The sequence below is a fragment of the Patagioenas fasciata genome, chromosome 7 (assembly GCF_037038585.1).
Source record: "Patagioenas fasciata isolate bPatFas1 chromosome 7, bPatFas1.hap1, whole genome shotgun sequence".
Lineage (NCBI taxonomy): Eukaryota > Metazoa > Chordata > Aves > Columbiformes > Columbidae > Patagioenas > Patagioenas fasciata.
In genome coordinates, this window is record NC_092526.1 from 27659244 (window position 1) to 27686642 (window position 27399).

Consider the following 27399-nt stretch of genomic DNA (forward strand, 5'->3'; position numbering starts at 1 on the left):
AGCGGTGCGGAGGGCGGGGCAGAGGTGAAGGGTCGCGGGTTCCGCCGAGGCAAGATGGTGGCGCCGGCGGGGCTCCGCGTGGTGCGATGCGGCGGTGGCGGCCGCCTCTCTAGTGCCCGGCCCGTCTTCTCCGCCGATGCCAAGTAAGTGGGGTTGGGGCTTCCATCCCTGGGCAGGGGCTTCTGAGCGCAGCAGCGGGGCAGCCGCCGCTCCCCGGGGGGGATCCGGGGCCTCTCTCCCGCGGGCGGCGGGTAATGGGCAGTGGCTTCTCTCCCGCAGGTACCTGCTCTGCGCCTCCGGAGACTTCGTGAAGATATACAGCCTGGGCACCGGGGAGACGCTGCGGCTTATGGGCGGACATGCCGACGTGGTCACCGGCGTCCAGCTCAACCCGCGCAACCACATGCAGGTCCGGGGGAAGACGGTCTGTCCGGGGGTGCTGGGGTGTCCCTGTCCCCGGCCCCGCGCGGGCTGGCGGGTGTTGGAGGACGAGCTGGAAGTGACTGTAGCATTCTGGAGTTAACGCTTGTATGAAATCTGCCTGGAAGGGTGAACCTGATGTCTGTATTCTGCAAGTAAAACTTGTGAAATGTCATGTGGATTGCAATGGTTGGATGGAACAACGGCAAAATGGAAGTATCAGCAAAACTTGCTCCTTTTTTTAATTATTATTTAATTATTATTATTAAAGAGGGGGAAAGAAGAATGTAAGAAATCAACATTTCCAGTGGTTGGTGTTTGTCCCTCTCTGCTGATACAGATTTGACTTTAATTCTCTCTGTCCACTGGCCGCCTGCCTTCACTGCTGCTCCTGTCCTGGCTCTTAGTTCACTTGGAGGTTTTTGGGTGCCTATACATAAACAAGGATTATTTGCCAAGATGGACCATGTCTGTGCAAAATCTGATGCAAATGTTAATAGGTGTTCACATAATGGATGTCTGTGTGTACTCTGTTAGTCTCAAGTTATCAGACACAAATACAGGTTGTTTCTTTCACGCTTCATGAAAATGTAAATTTTGAACAAGAATAGTAGCGTTGTCTTTCCATTTCTTTGAAGGCAGCACGGAGCTGGTCTGTGTCCTGTATTTTTGATGATTCGGCCACTCAAAATTGCAGTTCCATTGATCAATCCTTCACCTTTTAAGCTGTGATTTTATGTAGAACCTGGCTTTCATATATTACTTTAACTCATTTGGTTTTGTTTTGTTTTTTTCTTCAGCTCTATTCTTCCTCTCTTGATGGCAGCATTAAGCTGTGGGACTTCATGGATGGGATTCCCATTAAAGTATGTTCAGTTATTCCTATTGAGCACACGTCAAAATTATTCTTGACCTACTGATAGTAGAATAAGGATTTCTGCAGCTGTTACTACAAATGGGCACAAATCAGTCTAAGATTTGTTGTTCTGCCACTAGCACAGCCTGAAAACTGTTTATTTATGGCAGTAATAGAACGTGGTATTTGATGCGTGTGTCACTGCAGAAATCCCTGATGATGCAGAACCTTTTTGTGAAAAAGACGGGATATGTACTGACACATTGAGGGTGCTATGTGCTGCAGTTCAGAGTCTGGTGTAGCTCTTGGGGAGTGGGCTGCAGGTTGTGATATGCCAAGAGGAATTGATATGATGGCTTGAAAATGTGGGCTGGTAACTGTCCTCTTGCTCCACTTTTCTGCGAAATAGAGGCACTGTCCTCTAAGTGGGCCTTCTGCTTTTTGTTAGGGGTAAGTTACCCTCAGGTTCTTTAGAAAACATGATGTCTCATGTTTTATTAGTACTGTTTTAACATTTGCATTAGTCCTTGATAGGATAAAGGTCATTTTATTTGTCTTAGAATTGAGAATTTTAATTAATACATCCAGGTTTCTTTAAAGCACGTGTGTTTTCCTTATTGTAAAAACTTAGCGCTATTTACTGTTGAAAACCGTACACAAAAGTGCAGTAATTGTTGACGGCCTTCTCTTTTTTTCTTCAGACTTTCACTGTGGGATGCAAACTTCTGGCACTGTATGCGCTCGCTAGTTGTGAGGACTCAGTGTTCGTTATAATTCCCAAGAGTGGTGAAAGAGGTACAGTTTGATTTGCATCATCCTTTTTATCTAAGTTATGCTATGTCTAAGCTACTGCCACATCAGTGGACGATATGCTGCAAGAATGTGCTTTAATTTATTAGTTTTAAAAATATTTCCTAAATCCTACATCATATGTGTGCAGTCATGCAAATTTTCTGTTTTTATTCTACGACTTTTTTTTTACTATTTCTCTGGAATAGTGCCTGTCTTCACTTTCAAAGTATATGCTGCATGTGTCTGATGTTGTAAATGCGGCAAAGCTTTAAGCAGTGCTTGCCATGATACAGGGTATGCTAGAGTATTTAAGACTACTCTTCCACCCTAAGCAGTATTAACATAAGTAGACTTGCCCTACTTAACAGCATGCCTAGATACTTTTTCCTAGAATTTTGCTGAAATACGCACAAATATAGCTCGCTCTTACTCTTATTATATTGCTACAAATGTCACTTCAGAGCAAGAGCCAATGTTATGCACCTTTGCTCGGTTTCTGCTCACTGTTGCACTGGTATCTGCTACCTAGTCCTCAGTCTTCAATACTATTGTTTGAATCAAAATATCTGAAACAATTATTTTTTGAAAGGTATTACAAACATTTTCAAACTTATAAAAAATATTGGAAGGTACTAATGTGTTAGTTTAAAGGTAGAAGAAGTCTAAATCCCCTTTGTAAGGGGTGCACATAAACTTGTTTGTAAAAGCGTTTGATAACTGGTTTATTTTTGGTCAGATACATTCCAGCTGGTCTCCGTTAAGCTGACAAAAGCAGCAGGCCAAAATATAGAAGCCAAGGACTTGTCAGTGGTTTTGGATGGTGTGGATGCATCACCGAAGTGTACTGCATTTGGCAGAGAGGTATATTCACCTTTTAGGGGTTTTTTCTGTTGAGTGTTGCTTGGGGTGGTTTTTCTCTCACATGAACTCTGTGCTCCTTATGCTTTTATACGAGCACAGCAGCACTGAAATAAAACTGAAGTTAAATGAATCTGTGTAAGATCCATGCTTTCTTTGACAAAGAAAAAACCCAACCAAACAAAAACAAACACCCACCACTTATAATAGGAAAATATTTACTTAACATTCGCTTATATGTTATCTCCAATTTTAAGTACTTTGTAGTGAAGCATGTTTTGTTTTGTTTTTGTTTTTTTCTTTCGTGTGTAAGAACACAATCTGTATGTCCTAAATTGTTGTTTTACTTTATCAGGGTGAATATGTGGCATCAGTGAAGGATGTTAATCTCCAGGTGTATTTTTTTAAACGGAAACAGTTGAACAGGTAAGATGGAAAATGTCGGGTATTGATTCAGTCGAATATATCATAAATATTTGTTAACTGGTGATGTGCACACATATTATTTATTTGTCAGCAACCATTTGTTTTTATGCTGGAGCGGATGTAATCAGTATATAAGCAGCTTCCTGTAGAGGCAGAACAGGAGGTGCAACAGTGGCAGCGGTAGCTTCTTTTTTCATCTCAGTCATGTAATTTTTTCAGGTAAATACTTAGGCTGATGCTGGATTGAAACAAGTGACATAGTGTGGTCAGGGTCAAAATGAGCAGAGGGAGGAAAAGGGGGTGAAAGAAGGAAAAATCTTGCAGTTTGATTGGAGGCAAAGAACTAATGAAAAGAGAAAAATAAGTCTGCCACTATATTTTGGAGGGTGCATGTAACTACAACATCTTGGAGATGCTTATTTCTGCTAGTCAGAATTCTTTTTATGTGCATTAGGTGATCCTCTTGAAGCTTTGTTTAAAAAAACCCAAATGAACAAACCAAAAAACACCCCAAACAATTGATATAATTAAAGTTACATTCTTAACTCTTGAAGGTTTTCTGTAAATACGATGAAGACCAAAGGTGGAAACCATGACTTCACTTGCGTGGTGTGCCATCCTACAGAGGATTGCATTGCAACCGGCCATGCTGATGGAAAGATCCGTCTCTGGTATGTGTGTTTTGATGCGGCTGTGCACCCATAAATTGATGTGACTACAGGAATTAAGTGAACCGTGAGCAAAGCAGACTAAGTCATCCTGAGCGTTGCCATTTTCAGAAGTCATAATGAGCAAAGAACATCAAGCCTTGTGAAGCTGTAGGAGTGACACTGACAACAGTGTCAAATGGGAAAATGCTCTGTTGGTGATGTTGTGCTTCAACAACTGTTCTGTTCCCATATAGGAGGAATTTCCACCACAAGAAAGAGTATACGTTTTCCACACTGCACTGGCATCATGATATTGTCTTGGATCTAGCTTTTTCTGTGGAGGGTGAGTCAAAAAAACACCCAACAACGAAAACCAAACCACAATACACAAAAAAACAACAAAACCCAACAAACCAAACAAATTAAAAAAAAACACCACCAAAAACCTTTCAAAGTTGAAGAATTGTAGCGGTGAGGGGAAAAATAAATAGGAAGTTTGATTTTGCCCACTTACTAACAAATCAATTTCTATAATTTTAAATATGCCTAGGGAGGAGCGAAAATAAAAATGGAAGCTGTTGGGGTTTTTTTATGTAATTTGATTGCCATTCATAATGTCAAATATCTGCCTTCCGTAGTAGAATGTAAAATCTAATCCCTCCTTTTACCTCTTTCCCCACTCCCACTGCCCTTCGTCACTAAAACTCATGACTTTTTGCCAGAGTCTTATTTGGATCCAAAGAGAACAAGTCAGTCTTGTCTGAGCTCAAACCTAGTGGCAAAAATACAGTTAACTTTTATCTGAATTGTGTGATCTGAACCATTCTCCTTAGAATATTTCTTACTGCAAAGTACTTCTGATAGATAGGGAACCATTGAGCTATATTCTAACACAAATACTGAGCTGATTCAGAAAGTAAAGGGATCGACTGCTCCCAAAGCATGTTTAGGTATGTTGCCCAGGCTAGATATGAGGACTAATTGCCTTGTATGTGACAGTTTAAGAAAGTTTTCAGAGAAACCTATGTTTTTCTGTCATTGTAAACATGTGTACTGATGATATTTTCCTAAGCAAAACTTATAACTGTATTTTTATTACCGAAAAAGGAACCAGCTTGCTGAGCGGTGGAGTTGAATCTGTCCTAGTTCTGTGGCAAAACCTGTCAGACCGTCAGAAGGATTTCCTTCCTCGCCTGGGATCTGGGATTGAGTACACCTCTGTGTCACCTGACGGCACACTCTGCTGTACCTTGCATACAGACAACAGTAAGCCAAAACACATTTTATCACTTAATGCAGAATGGAATGCAGATCTGTGCGAGTTTGTTCACATCTGATGAATTAACTTGATACTACATAAAAGTTAAGTATTGATCTGAAAGAACAGATGTGTGAGGTGATCTTTTGCTCTTTCTGTGGATTTGCTTGGCGACTGCTGTAACTAGGCTTTTTCCCTTGATGTAGGGGTGTCATAAATTGAGAAAAATACGTATTTGTAGGATGAAGTGTATAGTTGGTTGAGGTCCCTTCCCCACTGTGAGATGTGGTTTCATTGCAGAAGCCTTTTCCAAGACTTTATATGCTTTTCCTTTCAGGAATTTCAATCATCAACAGCAACCTAAGATTTTCCAGAAGTATTCAAGGGCTAATTAAAAGTAAGTGCAACAAAATATATCTTCCATTTAGAATGCAGAATGTGTCACTTCCCACCTTGGGTCATTTCTCATGTGATTTTTGTTTCCAGGTGCAGATGTCAAGACTGGTTTAGTGGTTGATCCTAGAACCAAAGCTTTGGTGCTGAATGGAGAGCCCGGCCACTTGCAGTTTTATTGTCTCCAAAGTGACCAGCAGCTGTTCAGTGTAAGTTGGATGGGCTTGTCCTCAAACTCTTCACTTACTCAATCAAGTAGGTTACGCATCAGAAGTTATTTGAAGGCTTAGTATGGCAAAAGGGGAAAAAAGCCAGCAGCTATACCACAAGAATGGATTTCAAGCTGAGATGTTTTCGGCTTTATCGCAAACTTCTTTTACTTGTTAGGCATAGCTAAATGTTGATAGTTGAATAAATACTTCAGAAGTGTGCTGCTCCTGTTCAATGTCAAAAATTTCTAGGTAAAACCGCTCTGGAATATCTTTGTTTTTTATTTTCCCCCCCTTCTTTCCTACACTTATCATTATTGTGGGATGTATATGCCTTAATTATGCTTTCCCCGCTTTTTTTTTTTTTTTTTATGCCACAGCCCAGTCGGTTCTAATCGGTGCTTTCAGAACATCATTTTTCTGTGGTTTTATGAATGGTATTTCTAAATCTACACTTGGATTTTGAAATGTAATTTTGGCCTTATTGTTTTGCAGCTGGATATTGTGCAACGACAATATATTCATCAGGCAGGTTTAAAACAAGTTGACTTGGTAAAAGTTGCATTTAGTGCCCAAGGCAAGTGGTTAGCAACAGTAGAAGAGCGAGAAGAAGTAACTGACCCTGAGTTACAGTTGAAGCTGTGGTTCTATGATGAAGAAACACAAAGGTAATGATAATAGAGCTGGCCTTCCAGATGTCAAAATCCAAAGTATCACGCAAATACCTACACAAGCTTTGTCTTGCAAAGGCAGAGTTTTCCCAGACTGACCAATAAAATTATAGGGAAGACCCTAGGGAGAGTTTACTGTGCATGCTATACACATCTGAAACAACACACAGAGCTGAAGTAAATACAGATTGGAAAGAATTGCTCTGAATCTAATTTGCTTGAATTAATCAGACAGTCTGTTTTAATCATGGGACTTAAATTCACACATTTAAAAATCATGGATTTGATGAAATGGTTCTGTAGCTTGTTCAGTTTTCCTACCTCTGTCTAATCCATCATTAGTTTATCAGTCCTTTTAGGGTACAGAAGATTATTACTTCATGGTTGGTTTGGGTTTTTTTTCTTTAGCTAACATACACATCTGGTTCATACACTTTCCCTGATTTTTCTTATTTACAAAAAAAAATATTGTGTTTTACTATAAATTGTTATTTTTCTAAAGAAGAAACAAAGCAAAGTAAAGCAAATCTGTGTAGTTGCTATGTGACTGATTTTTCTAAGTACTGGAAAGACTGCCTGGAGTTCAGGTGACATATTTGCATGATAATCCTTTCTCAGCGCTGGACTACAGTCTCTCTTGCTGTATGGAAGTGATTAGGGAAACCTGATCTGTAAATGTGATACCATTTAGATATGTAACCAGACAGAAGTTTCTTTGATTCCTCTTCTCCCAGAGGAATTCTCTACCAGAATTGTCTTGAACTGAAATGTTCCCCAGGTTCCAAATGAAATAAAATGGCAAGCTGGTGTTTTCTTTTCCTATAGCTTTAAGCTAAATACTAGAATAAATACGCCCCATGATGACCACATAACAGACATGTGCTTTCGCGACATGGATGAAATGGAAGATGACTCTCTGATACTGGTAACCACTGGCAGAGACTGTGTTTTTAAAGTCTGGGTGATGGTAGAAGACACCGATCCAGAGGGTAAGTACCGCCAAAATGTCACTTACTTACCACCTTGTAAGGTGCCATAGAAGCTCTGACGCTAAACTGCATCCTTTCAGAAGCAAGCCCTCGAGTCCCATGTATTTACCTATTTGTATTGTGTTCTTCTGAGCATCCTCTGTGATGGAGTTCTGTCCTGGCTTTGCAGTATGATGGATTGATGCAGAGGTTCCTGAAATAGTGGGGACCCTGCTGCAGAAGGGAATTGTAGCTGGCATTGATTGTTTAAAGGATTGATTGTGGTAATGATTTTTCTATGCTGGGAAATGGATTTTTGTCATTCCTCTGTGTAGTCTTTTTATTTGACACTTCTCCTCAAGGGGGCAGGATGCAGAAATGTGGTACTCTCTTTCAGTTGACTTAGTGTAAAATAACAGCACCTTGCCATTCTGCAGCTCCACCACTTCAGAGTTCATTTTTTGAACATCCCTCCTCTCCGTTAGATATCTGAATGTTCTAGAAAAGATACTTAGGATCCACTTCCAAGATACCTAAGTAATGAAATTTCACCTTTGAAAATGCCTGCTGATGTTCCCTTTTTTCAAACAGAACAGTTGAGGGATGTGTATTACACAGCATGTATTCATATACTAGGATTTATACATATATTTACTTAATAGCAACTCTGAAGTTTTTTCTTTTTTGTTTTTTGTTTGCAAATGATTCCAATCTAGATTCTATATTAATGACCATATACTTTGATCCTGAGTACAGTGTGGGCTGGGGATGAAATGTAATGGGGTCTGTTTCCTTCAACAAGATAGTTTTGTATCTGCTGACTGGCCTCATCGGTGTTTTTTGTGTATAATTCTTTTGTTTTTAAGTGACTACAGAGTTCTGTTTCATGGCGTGTGTAAAAGTACACGTTAGTTCTGACTTCCGTGGTGTATTTGCTCAGGAGGGCAGGGTAAGAATGCTCAGGTAGAAAGATTCAACATAGTACAAGTTCTGTGTAGTAAATATTAACAAACTAAATGTAGTTCGTGTACACTGGCATGTTTTTATTTGCAGCAAATCCCTCACTGTGCCTCTAGATGGTGCCAGGCAGTTTACAGTAGTAAATTGTTTCTGGCTTTTTTTACACGCAGGTCTATTTAATCATCAACTTGTAGCCATTATATAGAGTATATCTTAGCATAGGGTGAGCTTATTTTCCTTTCTTCCCTCATCCTACTCATGTTTCAAAAGCATGTTGTATACTTTAATTTATACTGGGAAATGTATGTTATGTGGTAAGTACAGCACTTTGCTTCTCTTTATTTAATGGTAGTTATCAACAGTGGGAAAAGTATCCCAGCCGAATGCACTGGCAGGTTAGCCAAGACAAGGAAACACACTGATGGGTCACTTGGAGGTCCTCAGACTTTCTGTAAATGAACCAGGAGCTTCTTTGTACTCAAATGCAACCTGTGTTCAAATTTTTAGTAATACTAATGTTCTTGCTACAGTTTTAAAAGAACAGTATGTTTCAGATCAGTACATGTTGCATCTACTTCAGTATCTTTTTTCTTTTATCTAACATTTGCCTATTTGAGAGCACAGTTAATGTCGTTGGCAAAATAAACATTAATATTGTTACCATGTCAGTCTTAGGATTCACTATTCAAATGCAAAACTGAAAACACATGTAAAATCTACTATATGCTTCTTGTGCAGGACAAATTCTCTATCTTAACTCCTGAGCCTGTTTTGCAGCCATAATACTTGAGTTCTTTCTTCATGTATAGACTTGAATTAACTGGCTCGTTTATTCATTGCAGCACAGCAAAGTGTGAGCTGGAGCTGTGACTTTGTAGGCAGCTACCACAACTACCAGGCTACTAACTGCTGTTTCTCAGAAGACGGCTCTTTGCTTGCTGTTAGCTTTGAAGGAACTGCCACTGTTTGGGATTCAGTTACTTGGGATCTTAAGTGTACATTTTGCCATCCACCTGGAAAAATAAGGTATGTTTTTGATCTGGCTTTTTATGTTTTTCTTGAACTCTTGGAACAGAAAGAACTGATTCATAGTTGTCCAAGACCTTGTGTATGTTCGTATAAACATGGAATTTAACAGTCTGAAGTTCATATGTAGGAAAGACTCTAAAATAGCTTTTAGGTGGTTGGTAGTTTGCTGTTAAAAATAAGATCAAGCTTTGCAGTTTCATTATCCTTGCTTATGACTCTTGTACCTCCTGTACTCAAATATCTATCATTGGGCACACAGTACTATGTTAATAGCCCTTCTTGTTTTCCCTGTTAATCTAGGGGTGAATCGAAGTACTGGAAAAGTACAAATGTAACAAGTTTGTGTTTTATTCATGTATGCATGCATACAAATAGAAATTATATCAGTAAACCGTAAAGGTATATTGACCTTATTATCTGTTATGAAATACATATTTTGGTCCTTGCTAACCTCTGTTAGAAAATCCGCATTTGCCTGGCAGACTATTGCAGCACACTGCATTGTGTGCTGTCCTGGTAAAAAACATCCTGAAGGTCTAGATACCGTTCTGTTGTGTAAGGGTAATAAGGAATGGCATAGGTCAAAGGCAGAGAGAAAAGCTAAAAGCTCAAAGAATGGACAGCCTTAATATTGAGTGTCCTGGAATGTGAAATATACAGCAGTTTCTCATCCAATACCATTTGTGTTATGACAACCTTGGAAAAATAGGGTCACCTCCCTGGTTCATCTACTTAATTTCTGTGCCACATCTCTGTATCTAAGCAATTGCTGAAACAGGAAGATGCTACAAACCTGCTGTAGCGGCCTTTTTCAGTGCTAAGGTTTTTCTGACTGCTTCTCAGACTTAGTTCTCAGTCATTACTGCAATAACGTTGGAGGTGCTTCATATACCAAATTTCACAAAACACCTAAAATCAAAAGCAAAACATTGCCTGGTCACAATATTTTAAAGACTGACATAAAGCATCACAGAAAGATACAGAGATTTCTCACTTCCATGTTTTTCTGTGTATGTTGTAAGTTTTTCTTCTCTGTGATCAAGTCCATTTTGTTCATACTGGTCTTCTAAGATTAGAAATTGAGAAATGTGATTCTCAAACTGTTCTGCAGGAAAATCGTGCAAGGGATGTCAGATACATCTTCCCTGTATCTACAGGGAAGGCTTCTCTTGATCACTTGGCACAGTGGCAAGCTTTTCCCAGTCTAGTTGCTCCTTTTGTAGCCCTTACTATATGCTATATTAAAAGGAAATAAATTACTTTAGGACTATATTAAATTACTATTAATTGCATAACCTCATAGGGCTGTGTTTTAGTATAGCAATTCTGTCCCTTATTAGCTTTTTTGAAAACATTCTATAGCATTAGAAATCAAAAGGCTGTTCTATTATTCTTAAACAAGAGACTGAGAAATTAAAGTGAAAACAAATCACACACTTCCTTCAATTTGAGCAGCCTATAACAGTAGGTTTTTTTCCTACTCCTCTTTCTAGTGCTTAGAGTAATAATAGGAATTCTTGAAATATGGAATTTCTTTCCCAGTCCCAACATGAGCACTTACTAGCGCTTATGGGTTTGTAACTTAGTAAATAAGAGCTTAAAATCACTCATTGAAATCAGAATGTTGTAGGAACATGTAATCCTGTATATTCATGCCACTAGAGGTTTAAATATCAGATTTAAATATCAGAACTAAATCTTAATGATGTGGTTTGTGCCTTGTGAATCACTACTATAGAGAAACTAAGATGAAATCTGGAAGTCATTCATTTGTTTTGACTTTTTACTTCTGTAGGAACATCTGCTTTGGGAGACTAACATGTTCGAAGTACCTTATTGGTGCCACTGATCATGGCTTTCTGTGTTGCTGGAACCTGCTCAGTTGTGCATGTAAGATCTGCGTAACTGCGTGCTAGAGTAGTAACATGTAACACTTGAATTTACTATGAAACCTTACAATAATTCCAGTTTGATTCCAGATTGATCCACTACAAAATGTGCTGTGAAATGTAGATTTTCTTACTTCAGTCAATACAAGTATCCTGGCCAGCGTGCATGTGCTTTGTGTGCATGTGCATAGTAAATTCTAAGTTAGATAATTGATAACACAATAATAGCTAGTATTTCCTGTGTTTGTGTAAAAGTTGATACTGTTTGTGTACTTTTTATTCATCTGGGAATAAGGGAAGTTGCATGGCTCTCCAGAGGCCTTGCATGTTTTTCCCATTTGACTTTTGGCAAAGCAGGGGGATAAAGCTGAATGCCACCTTTTCATGGCTGCCTGTTGCGGTGTTTGCTTTGCAGTGGAATGGAGTGCCCACCTCAACATCTTAGTTCTGCAACCAGATCCCCTCTCAGAACATATTGCTGCTGTCTCGTGGCTCTCAAAAGAGTCCAGCTGTAAGTACAAAGACTTCTTTGACAAGTAGTAAATAGACAGTGGAATTTAAAAGTGTGAAAGCATAATTTCTAGAAAAGGTTTTCTTAGAATTCAGCCCCATGAAAGCTGTAAGACAGATGTGAGACTGTGTTTGCACCTGTGGAAAGCTGAGCAATGTCTGACAGCAGCAGTCAAGTAAAGCATTTGGTTCCCCGTCTTTTCCTCCAGCGGATCGTTTGTGGATGTTCTCTGGGTGAAGGTCATGAATGTTCTTGACACTCTCCTTTAAATGCAAAACTGGTTGAACTGTCCAGCTAGAGCTTTGACTATAAGTTATTATTACTCTTCCTAGAGCTACTGTTCTACAGGAAGGTTAATTTTCAAGTGTGTTCTCTGAATTGGAATACTGTGAAAAGTACCTCCTATTATGCAGTGAGGTTATCCAATTAAAATTCCTGCAAACTAGTGCTTAATGGCAATCCTTTCCAGCCCTTGCTGGCTGTGGTGCACAGGGCTTTGACAGCTATCCAGGAAAGTAAGAATTTCATGATTTAAAGACATTCTTGGTTTTGCAGTGTTTGTGTTTAAACCAAATGAACCACGGCCAATCTATATCCAGAGAAACCTTTGTAAAGAAAAGATCCAGCTTGCTGCCTTTGTTCCAAGAGATGAACCTGAAACAGATGGCTCAGAAAAATACCTTTGGCTAAGAAGATCCCAACTGTTTTTTCTTACGGATACACAAGTAAGTAATAGTGATTGGCAGGTGGTTCCTGGGGAAAAAGTATTTTCCTGAATGTGGGTTGATAGGAATTCAGAGTTCTGCTGTAAGAGTTTCTTTTTTTGATTTCAAGGCAGCATAGGCCATGCTTTGTTCTTTCACCAAAGCTTTCAACCACCGCAGCAACTTCAGTTCAAAATTGATAATTGACTGCTGATAGTTTTTGCTGCCTCATTCTTGCAAGAAACTAGATAATTTGGGCGTGTTGCCTGTGCTGTTTAACTTAACCACCAAGAAGCTGCATTATTGCTCATTATCCAAATGTTTCATATGATATCCAGTTTTCCCCGTAATATGTGGGTGGGTTTTTTGTTTGTTTTCCCAGGCAGTCTGTATAGAGCCTCCAGGTCCGTTCCTGCTTCCTTTCAGTTTGTTTATAAAATGAAGAGGAAGAGATGTGTTTGCCTCTTCCACTTGACTGATAAAAGCTTTTAGGCCAGTTGGAAGCTACTGTGGGCAAGGTCTGGAAATATGGGAAGCAGTTTTCACATGCTGTAACACTGCTACGTCTTTCTGCATTTTAGGAGCTAATGACACTTAGCACCAAGCCTCTAGAAGAAAGGCTTACAGCATCAAGCAAACAGGTACCTCTTACAGAATTTCTGACAGAGATGTACAGAGCAGTTCAAAATTCTTTTGATGATCAGTTTGTCAGATTCAGATTTCCTTCTGTCGTGAAAACGCATGCCAGATCTTTAGATGGAGTCACAGGTGCTTAGCTGAAGGGGCAGTAATCTGTATTTGCTTATTTTTTGACAGAATTAATGTTTGTAAAAAACCTTTAAAAAATAAGAACTAGTAAGCTACTCTCTTCTTTTCTTATTTCCCCTAAACAAAAAAATAGATACTTTTCTAAAGGGATTCAGGTGACACAAATGAAGCAAAACCACTTTGTTTGAATAAACTCTTTCCTTATCTTGTTATCTTTAACACGTGGAACCTTGAGTGTGGCCTGAACTGCGCTTTCTGGTGAGGATGAACAGTTGTCAGCCAGTTGTGATGTATCAGTGAGAAGGGATTTCAAAATGACATTCTAGCATGCACTTCTGTGGAGGAGCAGTCTGGGACATTTGATCTTTTAAATTCATGTTGAAGAAACATTTCATACCCACAGACCAGAATAAAACAATAGCACTCGATAGATCTATTTTATCTAACCAACCAAATCAAAGTAGAAGTTAATATCTTTCTAATGCAAAATCCAATGGGCACGTGCTCATAAGCAATTGGTTTCTTTGAAAGGTGGAGGAATAATTCAGTGTTCAAATTAAAGGATTTAGGTATAGGAAAATGCCAGAAGGCAGTTGCCATGTCTTGCTTCAAGTTACATAAATAAATCACTCAGCAGATGATACTGGGGTATAAATGATCTCTTAGTTGTAAGTGTAATCTAAAAGCCCAACTGAGTTATTCTGGCACGTGCACCAGCTTCTGTATTTGGAAGTTAATTGGTAGATCAACCATCTAAAATCTGGTGTCCTGGAATCCAGACCCTGGAGAGTTTTATTGCCTCTGTGAAGGATTCGCAGGATGCCCAATGGGGAATGAGTACAAAGAGCCATATGACTCAGTTGAGTTAAACTTGAGTGTAGAGTTTTGTCACCTAGGTTGATTTTTGAATTTTGGTAACTCAGATAGATTTGTGACACGAAAATTCTACTTAAAACTTTCACCTTTTTCAAGCTGGCAGTAGAAGAAAGTCTTCCCGTGACCCCATTTAGCTTGCTATTGGGAAGGCACAGACGTCAGCAGTCACAAGAGGATATAGACCTTGGAAAACTCGTCATTCATAATAAGCAAGAGCAAGATTCACCTGCTGTCAAAGAGGTGAGTGTAATTACTGTGAAGTGTACAAACAAAATCATGACAAACAAAAACTTTCATAAAGCTTCTGTTTTATCTTTTCAGCTTTTGCACACTCCAGCACATGTTTTGCCATCGGCTTCCTTCCTCTGTCCTATATTTATTAAGTCATTGCTCATCTCCAAAGAGAACAAAAGGTAAGAAAATGGAAGAACTGAAGTTATTTTAAATTTTGTACATCTTTGTGCAAAGTGTAAAAGCGTTTTTTCAAAGTTCTTAATTCTTTTATTGACATAAGTTAATAAAACACTTTATTGTAGCAAGTTGTATTTAAAACAACTCAGTTTTTGTGAGGTACGTGGACTGGCCATTTTGTCTGTTGGCTCTTTTGTTGCTGTTTGGCATAATGTGCTTGTATGCAAAATTTTGCCTTTGGAACTCAAATGTTCTTTATGAATTTAACTTTATCCTAGGGATTTAATGGTTTTAGTATTATTTTTTGATAAATGTTAGGTTCTCAACTTCATTTGAGCTTATCGCAACTTCCTGCATAATTCTTACGTTTGGTTTCTAGATACCCCAAGAAGGGTAGTCCTTGGATTTAATCTTAGGAGTTTGTTTAGAACTCAAATTTCATTCCTAATTAAGCTACAAAATTGTAAGTGTGTACTGTGAACACAGTTTGCTAAGCTTGTCTTACAATGCATTAAGCCTGATTTAATGGAGTAGTTTGATAGGTACTTAAAATGTATTGTGGCTTGCTCCTCTGAGATCCATGTATGCTGCTAGAAAATTAATGCAGGCAGAGGGATTATGACTGTAGTCTTGTATTAGAATTAATATCTTGTCACTTACACTGAAGCCAGTTAAATGCATTTTTTATGCAATCTGTTTTTTTAAAGTGCTCAATTCTGCCAAGCCTGAGGTGAAAATGTGTCATTGGTATCAGCTGCAGTTCTGCATTTGCAAAGACCAGTGAGAGGATGGTTTACCCAGAGAAAAAGCACCAGTTTGAGTAGTTTTTGCACGTGCATTATATTCTGTCACAACAGCAGTATAATCAGCTCTGCTCCTTTGTGTTGGCCAGTATTGCTGCTCTCTTACTGGATGGCCCAAGTAAAAGTCTTTTCGCTACATAAAGAAAACTCTGGCAAAAATCAAATATAAGGAATATGTAGAAGTTTCCATGTAGTTTCAGGACTGAAGAATTTGGGAGTTCAGTGGCCTGTGTAAATATTAGCACACGTAGAGCTTGTACTTTGACACTGGGAATTGGTTATAGTTACCTATAAGGGCTGTAGGATTGGACTCTTGAAGAATGACAAGAATATAGCACTATAGATTGATTTTCTTATTAATGTCAAATAATTTCATTTTCCTTGGCAGTATAATATTAATGTATTATACATCCTCCACCATTTACATTTTGTGAGTGATAAATAGTTTGTATTTGAACAGACGATTTTTAGGAGACCAGTACTATTCTGCCATGCAGGTCATTCCTAGTGAGATCCCAAATTTTTATACAACAGACATTCGAATTAATAGAATTAATGACCACGTTGTAAATGGTAACTGTTTATATAATTGTTTGGAAGTGCGCTTTCTACTTCAGAACAGGTTTAACTCTTGAAGTCAGAAGGGAGCAGCCACTTTAAGCACCTCCCTATGTTTAGAAAAACAAACCAAACCTTTTTGCTTTTAAAGTAACACTATAGGTATTGTAGCAATTTTTAAGACCAAGTGACCTTTTCCAGATTGGAAAGAGAAGAATGGCCTTCTTGAATATTGTCTCATCTACCAGTGTATCCAATATTTCTAGTTCTGTAGGAGTGTGAGATTATAACTTTTCACATTATGATGATCTGCCTGTTCTGACATTATGTATTATATTTGGAGAAATAAAATTATTTTGTTAAGTGTACTTAGAAGAGAGGACAGCTATTTGAAAAATGGCTTGTAATTGAGATGGCCAAAGAAGTAGTTTGTAAGTAGCCTGAGATTAAAAAGATAAATAAAATCTAATGTTTACATAGTTATTTGCATGATGATTTACCTCTCTCCTATAGTATGTGATACTATGGTATGTGAAAGTACTCATTAATTTCATTAACTGGGATGTTTCTACTTATCTTCCTTTTACAGTGCTGAAGAAGTTGCTGATGAAGTAGAAATGGAAAGTGAAAAAGCAGATGATGATTCAGATGAGGAAAGAGATGTTACTGAAATGGAACAAGAAGATACAAGTCCTTCAGAACTGTTAGGAGAGATGACATGTAAACTGTCTAAACACCAGGAAAAAGAGCTACGAAAAATAAGAAAAATGGACTACAGCTGGATATCAGCTTTCTAAACAGACATCTTGTGTTTTTAATACTGTAAAGTGAAGCTTTGTGCATTAAATGTTCTTAAAAAAAATCTTCCAAGTCCTTTAGCAAGAAATTTTAGCAGCCTCTGTTCCCATAAGAAAGGAGAACAGGGGGGAAGGGTGAAAATTTTGAAAAGCTGGTTCTCCTCCTAGTTTATTACCTATTCTCTGTGACCTTAGAAAACATTTAACCTGTGGTGGTTTTTTTTGTTTGCTTTTTGGTTGTTGTGTTTGTTTTTTTTTTTTTTCCCCCTTGCAAGTGTATTTAAAAGGCTAATATCAAAACAGTTCAATATCTACCTTGTGATCAGTTAGCAAAGTGACTGCTGAGCTGCTGAAAATCTCCCCCAGTGAGGCTGGGCCACTGATGCCAAACCAACAGCAGCAAACAGCTTCTCTTAGTAAGTACTTATTGCAAGATGTGTACGGGAAATGAGATTGGTTCTCAGCAGTGCTGTGTGCAGGTAAGTAATGAGTCCCCTCCTCAGATGTTCCTCTTGAGCTGTTGAGACATGACAAATGGTTTAATACACCTGATTCTAGACTATAGATACCTACATCTTTGCTGGCGTTCATAGAGTATGGACTTTCTCAAGCATAGGGTACTTACATGTATCAGAGCACGATGAAACCTTCGACAATATCAAGAAAACTGCATCATGTAGAGCAGGGGTGTTAAACTCACTTTCACCAGGGGCCACAACAGCCTCATGGTTGCTTCAAAGGGTCGAATATAATTTTAGGAGTGAAACTACTCCTACATTTACACAGTCCTAAAATTATACTCAGCCCTTTGAAGGCAACTGTGAGGCTGATGTGGCCCCCAATAAAAATGACTTTGACACCCCTGATATAGAGGATGTGTCTTTTCCTGCCAGCCAGTTTAGTAGACCTCTTGTGCATCAGCTATAGTTTATATATATTACTTAACTATACATATTGGAGAGTGTAGTTAGTTGGAAGCAGTAAATATGAAAGCCTAAAAGTGAATCCAGTCTCCTGTGGTGGTGCAGTATGAAAGCAAGCTGATGGAAATTGTACAGGTCAAAAGGTGAGAAGAAACAAGAGCTGCTAAAAATACTCAGATTTAAAATGTTGGAAACGGGAATGATAGTTCAGCCTTTGTCAGTGAAAACCATGTCCTCCCTACTTTGCTACTGCCTCGAAAACGAAGTGGAGGAGCCTTTCCTCCCTCTCCTTTTCTAACACTATATATTGGAAGGCAGTTAGTCACAACAATTCTTCTTTTTGGGGGAGACATAGCCTACAACAGGCAAAATCACTTCTGTCCATGTATAGAAAACATTCCAATTCATCCATAGGCATCAAAGAAATTACGCCTAAATGATTTTGCTGGAAGGGCTACTTCTTGCATTTGAACAGGAATGCGGATGTTTGCAGTAAGTGGTGCTGACCCTTGGCATGCTGGCAGGAGCCATCAGTCACCTCCGTGTGACACAGTTCACGGGCTGAAGGGTGGAGATGAAGGTTGGAGTGTTGCTGAGAATGTGACACAGCAATGGCTTCACCTGGATATTTGGCAGAGGTACTCAGTATGGTGGGGCTGCCAGGGTGAAGGTGTGGGGTGAGTGTTCTGCTCTGTTAAGAGGACAAATAAACTTTAAACCCCATTTTTTTAAGATGCCCTTAGTCAGGCGGGCTCCTTCCCCTGAGAGGACGTGTGTTCTGGAAGGGTCAAACCAAAGCCTGTGCCTCATGGTCCACCCAGCTCTGGCAGTGCAGGGCCAGAACAGTGACAAAATCTCTGCCTGTTGATAAATACACACATACAGCCCTTCCCTGAATCTGTTTTCAATCTGCTGGGCTTGTCCTGGTGACAGCCCAGGACCATGCTGTTAGCAAGACAGTGTGATCTTTGTGTGTAATTGTCAGGGGCAAGAAGCTTCTAGAAATAAAAAGCCTAAAGCGCAGTAAATGAAGCCACACCTGCTAAACAAAAATACACACCTGGTGCTCTTCTCAAAGTGGATGGAGACAAAGACCAGGTCCTCTACAATACAGCAATTGTTCATGAACAGCCAGAGTGCTGAAAAGAACCATTAAATACAAGTCTACCAACAGGTCTGAGTGCTGGCTGAATCCAAGTCAAAAACTAGTTTAAAACATTATTATAGAAAAGTGGAAAAACTAGTGCACTTTTTTTTGTTCTGTAAATTCCTCAGTCATATGGATGTAAAAACATGAACGTGGGGAATATAAACACCCTTTACTCTTTATATTTCCTTCTAATCAGACAATGTGAAAAATACAGAATTTATTGCTACAGTTTCAGACTAAACTGAAACTGCAACTTAAACTGTAACTGAAACTTAACTTCATTACTTGGCTGCAAAGGGCTTCTGCAGCTTCTCATTCAATCAAGTTACATATTGTGGCTCTTCAAGCTATTTATTACTTATGACTGAGGGACAACACTTTCTTTAGCATAGATGACTTACATAGGACTAATATTACTATGAATTTTAAGGAAAGTTTTTAATATTTTAGGAATTTTGGTTTGTTGTTTATAGGCCTTGGTAGGACAAAAATAATCTTTTAAAACCTGTCCAAGTTTTTCACCATTTGTTTGCCTGAAAGTTCATTTATTTTTTATTTTTATTTCTCTCTCCCAAATTTACAGAGAGGAGGAAAATGTAATAACACTGTCAGAACTACAGCCAGTTTTCTGCTTCTGTATTTTTCTCCCTTTTTATAATAGCTGTTTAGATAACATTCTGGTATAGATAGCTGGAAAGCTGGAAACATCACAGTTCCCCAAATATTATGCAATTTTTATTTCCATCCCTCTTATCTACAGATCTAGAACTGATACAGCCTTTACAGAACTTTGGACCCGATGGACATTTTTTTTTCCTAAATGAAAAGTTTCAACAGAACAAATAGAGTGAATGTGTTAAGACCGTAACTGTCAAATCATAGCTTTTGAAAACTCAGAGGTTTTAAAAAATAGAAAGTACAGGCAAAAAGATTAGTAAACTATTTTTCCCCTCCCTCAAAACATGCACTATGCTAGGAAAGGCACACTGAAAAGTTCTTGTCTTGTTTCTTAAAGAACATCAGACTTCAGCTCTCTGGAAAAGCTGAGCCAACAGGTCTGTATGCGCGTTGTTTCAAAAACACTGGCTGCATCAAAGTCTGGTATTGTCGTCTTGTGTTGGCAAGTGCAGCTTTAAACGTGAGAAGGAAATCTCAATATTTGTTAGTGTGGGTTTCTTTTAAACTTCACATGTTCTTGTCAAAGTGCTTTACTGGAAAATAACCAGGTGTGCACAAGGGAGAATTTAGATGCAATTCAGTATCTAAAGATGCAATTTAGTTTTGTATTCAGGTAGTACAGCAGTGTGTTGGGAATCTTCAAGATACAGTTGTTAGAGTTATGTTTTCTAACCTTTGTCTTTACTAGATTTGTTTTGTTTTGCAGACTAGATTGAATGTACTGGGATAACAAAGAGAGTCCTCACTTTGTAGTTTCATGTGTATGTTTTTACTGCTCAAGCAGGAAATATATTTCTGGTTAGAGTTTTACTACATTTAGTAGGTACATTCTGACCAACCTTTTCAGAAAATGTCTTCTGAAAGATACTGCAATTATGGCAATGAAGAATTCAGAGGGAGGGCTGCAACTCATGTGTCTGTGCCTGCCTTGGAAAGGTTTCTTTTTAAAACAGTTGTTTCCTGCTGTTCCTCAATACTTCTTTTTGGTGGCGTTGTTTCAAGGTTGTGTAGCTCAGTGGCCATTAGAGTTCTCCATATTTACTGCGATGCCCTAAGTCAAATCTTAATTTGATCTTTTGGCTTCTGCTTTTTCCTTCTAAAGGCTTCTTTATAAGAATTTTGTTGTTCTTTATCAGAAAGGTTTGACATAAGAGAACACAGAGAAAACACTTGAACTTGCGATTTCAGTTACAGGACAAATACAACGGGTAATAAGATACTTCTGCAACATGTAGACATCAGTGTTCAATAACTGTAGGGTGCCTAATGCATCATCAGAGGACAGCGATTCTCATGGACGTGGTGACAGCTTTATTTGGGCTGAGGGACAGACCATGCAAGAGGGGAATTGTCTACGTCCAACATTTTCCACTCAGACAAGCAGTCAGATAAACACAAGGACATGAAACTTCAGCAGCTATGGAAAGCATTATAAAAAATAAATAGATCGGTGAGGCCTTATGAAATACAGCACAGCAGCAGGATTTGACCAAGATGATGCTTCCCTGTGACACCGCTTGGGTGCTCCTCTAAATACAGAGGAGAGGCAACTGGTCATTTTAACCCACTGGTTCCAGTCAAGCTTAGTTCTGCAGAGACTGAAAAATCACTGCTCTGCACTGGTATTTGGTTATTAGCACACAGCAGCTCCAAACAGACCCTGGTCCTCAGCGGGCACACTAGAAAGCTGCTTTAAGGACTGGTATTACTGAACAGTGGTGGCTATATTTTCTCAGTTGTTCAAGAATAAGGAAAAAAAATGAGGACTGCAAATCACACAGGGTGGTCTAGCATCACCTGGATCTCTGTATTTCACATGTATTTTAGCCTAACAACCATTTGGCTGTCTGACCTTGGAGGAGCCTCTTTCAGGTATCTCCATCTGCCAAATCCTACGCTGCAATGAGCCTTTTAAAACATGCAGTGACAGCCAGAGAATAGAACAGAGAAAAACAACTTGAAATATAACTCAGGGAGACTTCAACAGACCTTCCAGTCCACCCCCTGCCCTGAAGCAGTGTAATTGAGGTATACTTATTCCTGACAGATATTCATCTGATTATGTAAACCTTTGATAAACATCATCAAAGATCACACTATGATCTCTGTGAATCTGTTCAATGGTTCCCTATTCTGACAGGCACAGTTTATCCTAATAAAAGTAATCTTTCTTCCTGCAAAATTTCTATTCTGTTCGTCCACATCTGTTTGTAAGCTTCTCTGATAGTAATCTTTAGAAAAAAATGAAAACATGTTACTCTGTTTCCTTTAAGCAAAAATATCATCTCCTTTAACCTTTCAGGTTCGCTTTTCTTGCAGCCCTTCGAAGCATCAGAATTATCCTCCAGACCTTCTTTGGGCTAACTGTTTACAAGTCAAATATTGTTTGACTATTTTATTATAATTTCAAGGGTAAATCTGGTCAGGGTCATGTAATTCTGACATTTCTGGATAGTCCTAAAGCCTGTTCTTCACTGCTCTGGCTTGTAATCCTTGTGGATTATCTTCAGTATCTGCCACCGTCTTTTTTGGTGATGGCAGAAGCAAAGGTAGCAATTTATTTATACCTCAGCTACCAGTGCAGCGTTACACAGCAAATGCCAGCTGCAGAATCTCTGCAGGGCACCTTTCTCTGTGGAGACCCCAGCTGGGAGCAAACAGTGCGGGCGATAGTTTTGGCCTCTGCACAGCGTTTCTTTGGGGAGTTAAGTAGTATGTTATAATTATGTAAACTGGAATTTAGCCAGGGCAGCAGGGTCACTCACCTCTAAGGTTGCAAGAGAAATTTAAATAATACTCTGAACAGCTCAGGATTTTAACTACTTTACTAACACAGGATGTAAAGGGTAGAACTTGTCACAACAGAATATCTTCACAAGAAGAAATCATTATCGGATGGCAGAAATAATGAATTAAATTTGTGTTACTGTAAAGCAGCTCAGCATGAAATCCTGACTCTTCAGAAATCATTGACAAAGCACCATTTGTCTTTATAGTCCCGGGTCACAAAGACATATATCCAACAACAAGATAAACGCTAAATCTTATAATGCTGCTATAAACAGTGTTCTGAGCAGTGTGTTTGATTAGAAAGTGAATGTAGTCCAAGCTACTTAGAAAGAACTTCTTAATATTGTTCATAATACACCATATGAAGCCCTTTAGGTCAATAACATCATGTGGCTGTAAGGAGGAGTTACCACATAGCTCTGGGAATGTGCACATCAGCAGGTTCTGAGGTTGCAGGTTTCTCAAAGGCCTTGAGTGCGTAAGCAGCCACCGTGGAAAGCAGCATTCCCACCTTCCATCACCTCGGCATCGCCTTTGTGGGGAACCAGGCTGGGGAAAAACGACTTATAAACTAAACCAGATATTACACAAATAAATAGTTTTAGATGTCCATAGAACTACAGCCAACTTCCACGGAGACCAGGGCAGGATTTTTTGTCAAGAGGTTTTTGTATGCTCAGGAGAGGAGGTTTTAATGTTCTACACCCAAAATCCCACTCTCTTCTCACAGGGCCTCTTCCTTGTGCTGGGAGAGCCGCAGCCACACCCAGAGCATTCCTGAGAGGCTGTGTTTGACGTGACACCTGAGACACCTCCGCTCCAGTGCAGCAACTCCTGGTTTCCCCTTACAGCCTCTTCCTCCTCTCCCAAACTCATGGGCTAAATAAACAAACTGCAAATAAGGCAGTGGCCAGCAGTTCAAAGAAAATACTTCTTGCTTGGTACTAGCATGGCATTAAACTGTTGAGAGGGAATCCTTTCGTAGCTTATAAAACGAAACCAGTTAAAGGATTCTGAGTTTTTAAACACGTAATGAAGTATTATTATTGGAACCATGACCTTCGTCCTCTGTTGACCTTCACAGATACAGCTGTGTTGCTAAGAATTAGGCTTATCCTTTGAGAACAGACACTGCAGCCATAAACTTGCCTAATTTCTTCATGAGAACAGGAATAAAAGAATAGTTTTGAGATACAAGATGCTACCCAGAAAAGCAAGATTTTGATTTTTTTTTTGGCTGTTTTTTCAAAATTACATTCTCATACTCCTAACTCCTTTATTTTAAAATAGAACAGAATTAAAATTATCTCAGCCATAAAGCTGCTTACCATTTTCTGTTACTGATGCCTCAATTTATGTTTGTTTGCAGTGCTACTTAGTTTATTATATTTTCAGATCTGAGGCTGTGATCAAAGCTCCAGACATCTTGGCTATTTTATTTCCTTTGGCAACCAAAGAAGTTTTCATTTCTTTCTCAAACAGGTAAAACAAGTCAACGAACAAACAAATTCTCCAACGGTATCTGAGATGTCATCTCTTTCGTTTCTAGCCACCTACTTTACAAATAATAAAGAAAAATTAACCTGGCACTCTTGTAAAGTTTGTTACTCAAAGGCAACATGCAATTTTCATGAACAAAGTTGGACACTTCTCCAATGAAAGGTTTTGTTCTGCTTAAGTTTGCTCTGTGCTTTGAGCTTTCCTGGGACCTGCTCCAGTCTTCTAAGGAAGAAACACAGGGAGAGCAGAGAGATCTTTCACAGTCCTCTTGCCTTTCCACTTCGAAAATTAAGCTTAACATAGCAAGAAGTTTAGGGGATTCATTAAAATTACATTAAAGGTGACTTTTCAGTATGAAAGATAACATAAAAAAAATCAAAGACCTGACTTGGAAGAAGAATCAGTATGGGTTTGTCACATTCTGGTCTATGTATTGTGGCAGATCAAGAGCACCCACTGTTGTGATCACAGCTGCAGAGACAAGTGCAAGTCCCAAGGCGGATTGCTTTAGTCTCCTTGTTTTCCATGTGAATCAAGAGGGGCTGCATATTGCTCTATGTCCCATGTCACTTCAGAATCATAGAAGGAAAAGCACTCAAAATATAAGTAAAAAGAAGTGCATATACTCTTAGTACAAAGAAGCTATTTCAATTCTGACACACCCCATTTTGAAAAGAGCCCTTTTTTGCTTGGCATAGTGCAAATGAGAGCTGGACTTCTAAGAACTATCACATATGCTAGAAAAGGAAAATTTTCATAGTGCTTGCTCCATCCAGCAATACAGTATGTTATTTCTGGACTGCATATTCTGTGAGAAGACTTGGGATATAGTGACAGTTTATCTTTCCTTTTTTTCTTTTCCACTAGCTGATCTCAAGGATTAAATGGAAAGAAAATATCGCATCACTTGCAAAATAGAAAACCACTTCTAAATCAACTGGTTTGGATGAAGCCAGAAAACCACCCTGGAAGGCACATCAGTGCAAGTCACCTGGAAGCAATAAATAATCGCTTACCAGTTAACCAGCAAAGAATGTTCCAAAAACATTTTGACTTTGAATAATGCACTGTAAGTAGAACTACTTACAAAACAATTAAAGATGTTTTGTAAGTGTACAAATAGAGGTTTCCTGCTGCCCTTGTCAACTCAGTAATAAACCCAGCCACATACATGGCGGAGGCAAAACAATCCATTAGACCCCACAGCAATGCTGCAAAGACATATACTACGTATATATTCTGTATAGAACACAACCATGCTTGAGATCTCAACTTAAAGATGGGTACTGGTTCAAAAATGGATATTTCAAAAATAAAGAGAGCTGCCTCTTTAGAATAAATAGGAATATTCAGAAGTTCTCAAGCAGTTTCTCAGATTAAATACAACTGTGTGATGTGTAAGATGGAAATCTCACATCCAGAGAAATGCATTTGAGCACATTTTCCATAAGAATTATGTAGTGCCAAGCTGCACAATCCTCTTCAGCAGCACACTGGTGGCAACTCTCTCCTCTCACCAACCACTTGTCTCAGCGAACTTTCAGTGCTGTAACCTCCCAGCCAACAGGGTTCAAACTGGCCTGAAGGTTCAAAAGTTATTTGAAGGGGGGGGGCAGGTGAAGGAAACACACAGAGAGAAATTGCAGGAAATTTCCTTTTTCTAATGTAACCAACCTAGAAATCAATTCTCTCCTTTTGTGTAACTCCCTACTAGTCAGTCATGCCAAGTCAGGACTTCACTGACCTATGGACTTCAAAATATACTCAACAAAAAGATAATCTAACAAGTTCAGTCTAGGCCATAGTTTCTAAGTAAGAATAATTAGGAAAAGCAGAATGAAGGTTTCCTGTAGCTGGGTCAAATGGACTTAAAGAGTTACCTAAATTTTGGAATCACTTTATTACAGTAATTCTGATTAGTATAAAGATGTTTAACCAGAGACAACCCAAAAACTTTATAACTGCAACATAGCAGATCATGCAATAGAAAACAACACTATATAACAGATGAGTTTTGACTGTGGGCAAGAATTACTACTTTTTTTAAGGAAAATTTTGATTGGTTTTAGGCTCTAGGTTCTGTGAATTTGGAGCAAGTCGTTAAGAAGATAATTAAAACAACAACAGAGATCAAGACAAATGAAAGTAACCGGACAGCGGATGCTACAGAACACTCTTACAGAGGAGATCTATGAGACTTCAGGAAATCTGCAGGAAATAACCATCAGGTCTATAATCCTCCAATTGCTAATCACATGAATAAACATCAAAACAAACAGGGATCTTCAAAAAAACGGAAGAGCTGTCCAGAGAAGTCCAGGGTCTCCAAAGGAAGATATAAACAGCATCTGAGTACTGTTGGGTTTTGTTTGCTGTTTTAATTTCCACCCGTAATCCAGTTATGACCACCACGTCTGTGGTGCTGGTAATCGAAGTGCAGTTTGCTCCTGCACCAGCAAAGCCCTGTCAGGAACACGGAACTGCTGCTGTTTTCAAAGCACAAACGCTTCTCCCATCCACAAGTACTTGCTGATGAAACAAAGTGCTCTGGACACAAAGCATTCGCAGCAATTGATACTGGATATCAGTCATGAAATATAGAACAAGCCACGGTGCACGGTTAATGTGCTAAATATTCATTAACAAGAAAACAGAATTGAGCTGGAGAAGTTGGCTACTTTCATTAAGGAATCTAAAACGTGGTTGTTTTAGACATATTTTTTAAAGGTGATTCAAGAGTTACTATGAAACCACTTCTAGACTAATGCAAACATGACTCTGATGTAAATAAGGTTTAAAATATGAACAGCTTAACAGACATCAAAAACTAAATCATTTTAATGAGTCATTTGTTATAATGTTTTTCTCCATATGAAAAAAAATCTGTCCACTTGACAATATGAATTAGGTTAATTTTCTTAACATTTTACTGAAATAATCACTTTAATTGTCATGTTAAGTTTCATAAGAGCTGTAGGCTGATATCTATAGAATTTAGTAAGAACGCAATCAGCAGGGATCCACAGAAATGATCTCAGAATCTTTAGGTGCTGTTATGTCTCACGAAATCAGAAGAATAAGGAATTTCATAGTAAACATTCAATTAAAATGATAAATTGAAAAGTCTACCCTTTTATTAGATCCAGTCAATGCTAATTATTTCTTAAGTAGAATCTGAGAGGTACAAAGCAGCTTTTTTTTACCCTGTGTTCATTTTCCAAATTCAATTTGACTATTCTTTAATGAGCTCACGCTGCAAGGAAACAAAGGTGAACTAACCCACTGTTCCAAGTTTGCTAATCTTATAGTTGCTGCTTGCTCATACTATCAAAAAGGTTAGGCATTTCACGTTCATAAAGCAAAGTTAGCATAAAGAAAATTATATTTAAAGAAAGAAAAACTAGAATTTTAGATATCTTCAGAAAAACTTGAACAATTGGGAAATGCTGAAGTGCCACATGCGAAGATGTTCTTGAGAGAGACTCCAAAGAAACGGGTATTTCTGGTGCTATTTTCTGTCCAGCAGCAGTGAAATAGGGCTATACTGTGTG

At 38.7% G+C, this 27399-nt stretch overlaps 1 protein-coding gene and 1 long non-coding RNA gene across 4 annotated transcripts in view; one reads left to right on the plus strand and one right to left on the minus strand.

Moving 5' to 3' along the window:
* WDR75 (WD repeat domain 75) lies at positions 1-26701 on the plus strand. Of its 2 annotated transcripts, XR_011740011.1 has the most exons (23): positions 1-143; positions 280-409; positions 1221-1286; positions 1978-2071; positions 2805-2929; positions 3282-3352; positions 3907-4023; positions 4257-4345; positions 5110-5268; positions 5598-5657; positions 5747-5862; positions 6358-6530; positions 7359-7522; positions 9304-9487; positions 11286-11380; positions 11795-11890; positions 12446-12615; positions 13176-13235; positions 14335-14478; positions 14560-14651; positions 16600-17286; positions 24716-24917; positions 25918-26701. XR_011740011.1 is itself a non-coding variant. In XM_065841027.2 (21 exons), the coding sequence occupies exons 1-21, from the start codon at positions 55-57 to the stop codon at positions 16805-16807; spliced, it is 2502 nt and encodes an 833-aa protein (XP_065697099.1). In that variant the 5' UTR covers positions 1-54; the 3' UTR covers positions 16808-20286. The 2 variants fall into 2 exon arrangements, 1 of the variants encoding a protein (XP_065697099.1); XM_065841027.2 differs by lacking the exons at positions 24716-24917; positions 25918-26701 and having other exon boundaries at positions 16600-20286.
* The window catches only part of LOC139828436 (uncharacterized), a 92307-nt gene continuing 67411 nt past the window's right edge, over positions 2504-27399 (minus strand). Inside the window, exons 3-4 of one of the 2 annotated variants that reach the window (XR_011740015.1) lie at positions 10284-10399; positions 2504-6090 (exon numbers count right to left, since the gene is read on the minus strand). This is a non-coding gene — a long non-coding RNA (uncharacterized lncRNA). Of the gene's footprint in view, positions 6091-7459; positions 10400-27399 lie in introns of those variants that run through there. The other variant, XR_011740014.1, reaches the window with a different exon arrangement.

Bases quoted from the DNA above. Each gene is read 5' to 3' on its own strand.
- WDR75 (XM_065841027.2), top strand. From the start codon at position 55: ATGGTGGCGCCGGCGGGGCTCCGCGTGGTGCGATGCGGCGGTGGCGGC. The intron at 5,269-5,597 runs GTAAGCCAAAAC...TTTTCCTTTCAG, and splicing joins TACCTTGCATACAGACAACA to GAATTTCAATCATCAACAGC. The intron at 12,616-13,175 runs GTAAGTAATAGT...TCTGCATTTTAG, and splicing joins TTTTTCTTACGGATACACAA to GAGCTAATGACACTTAGCAC.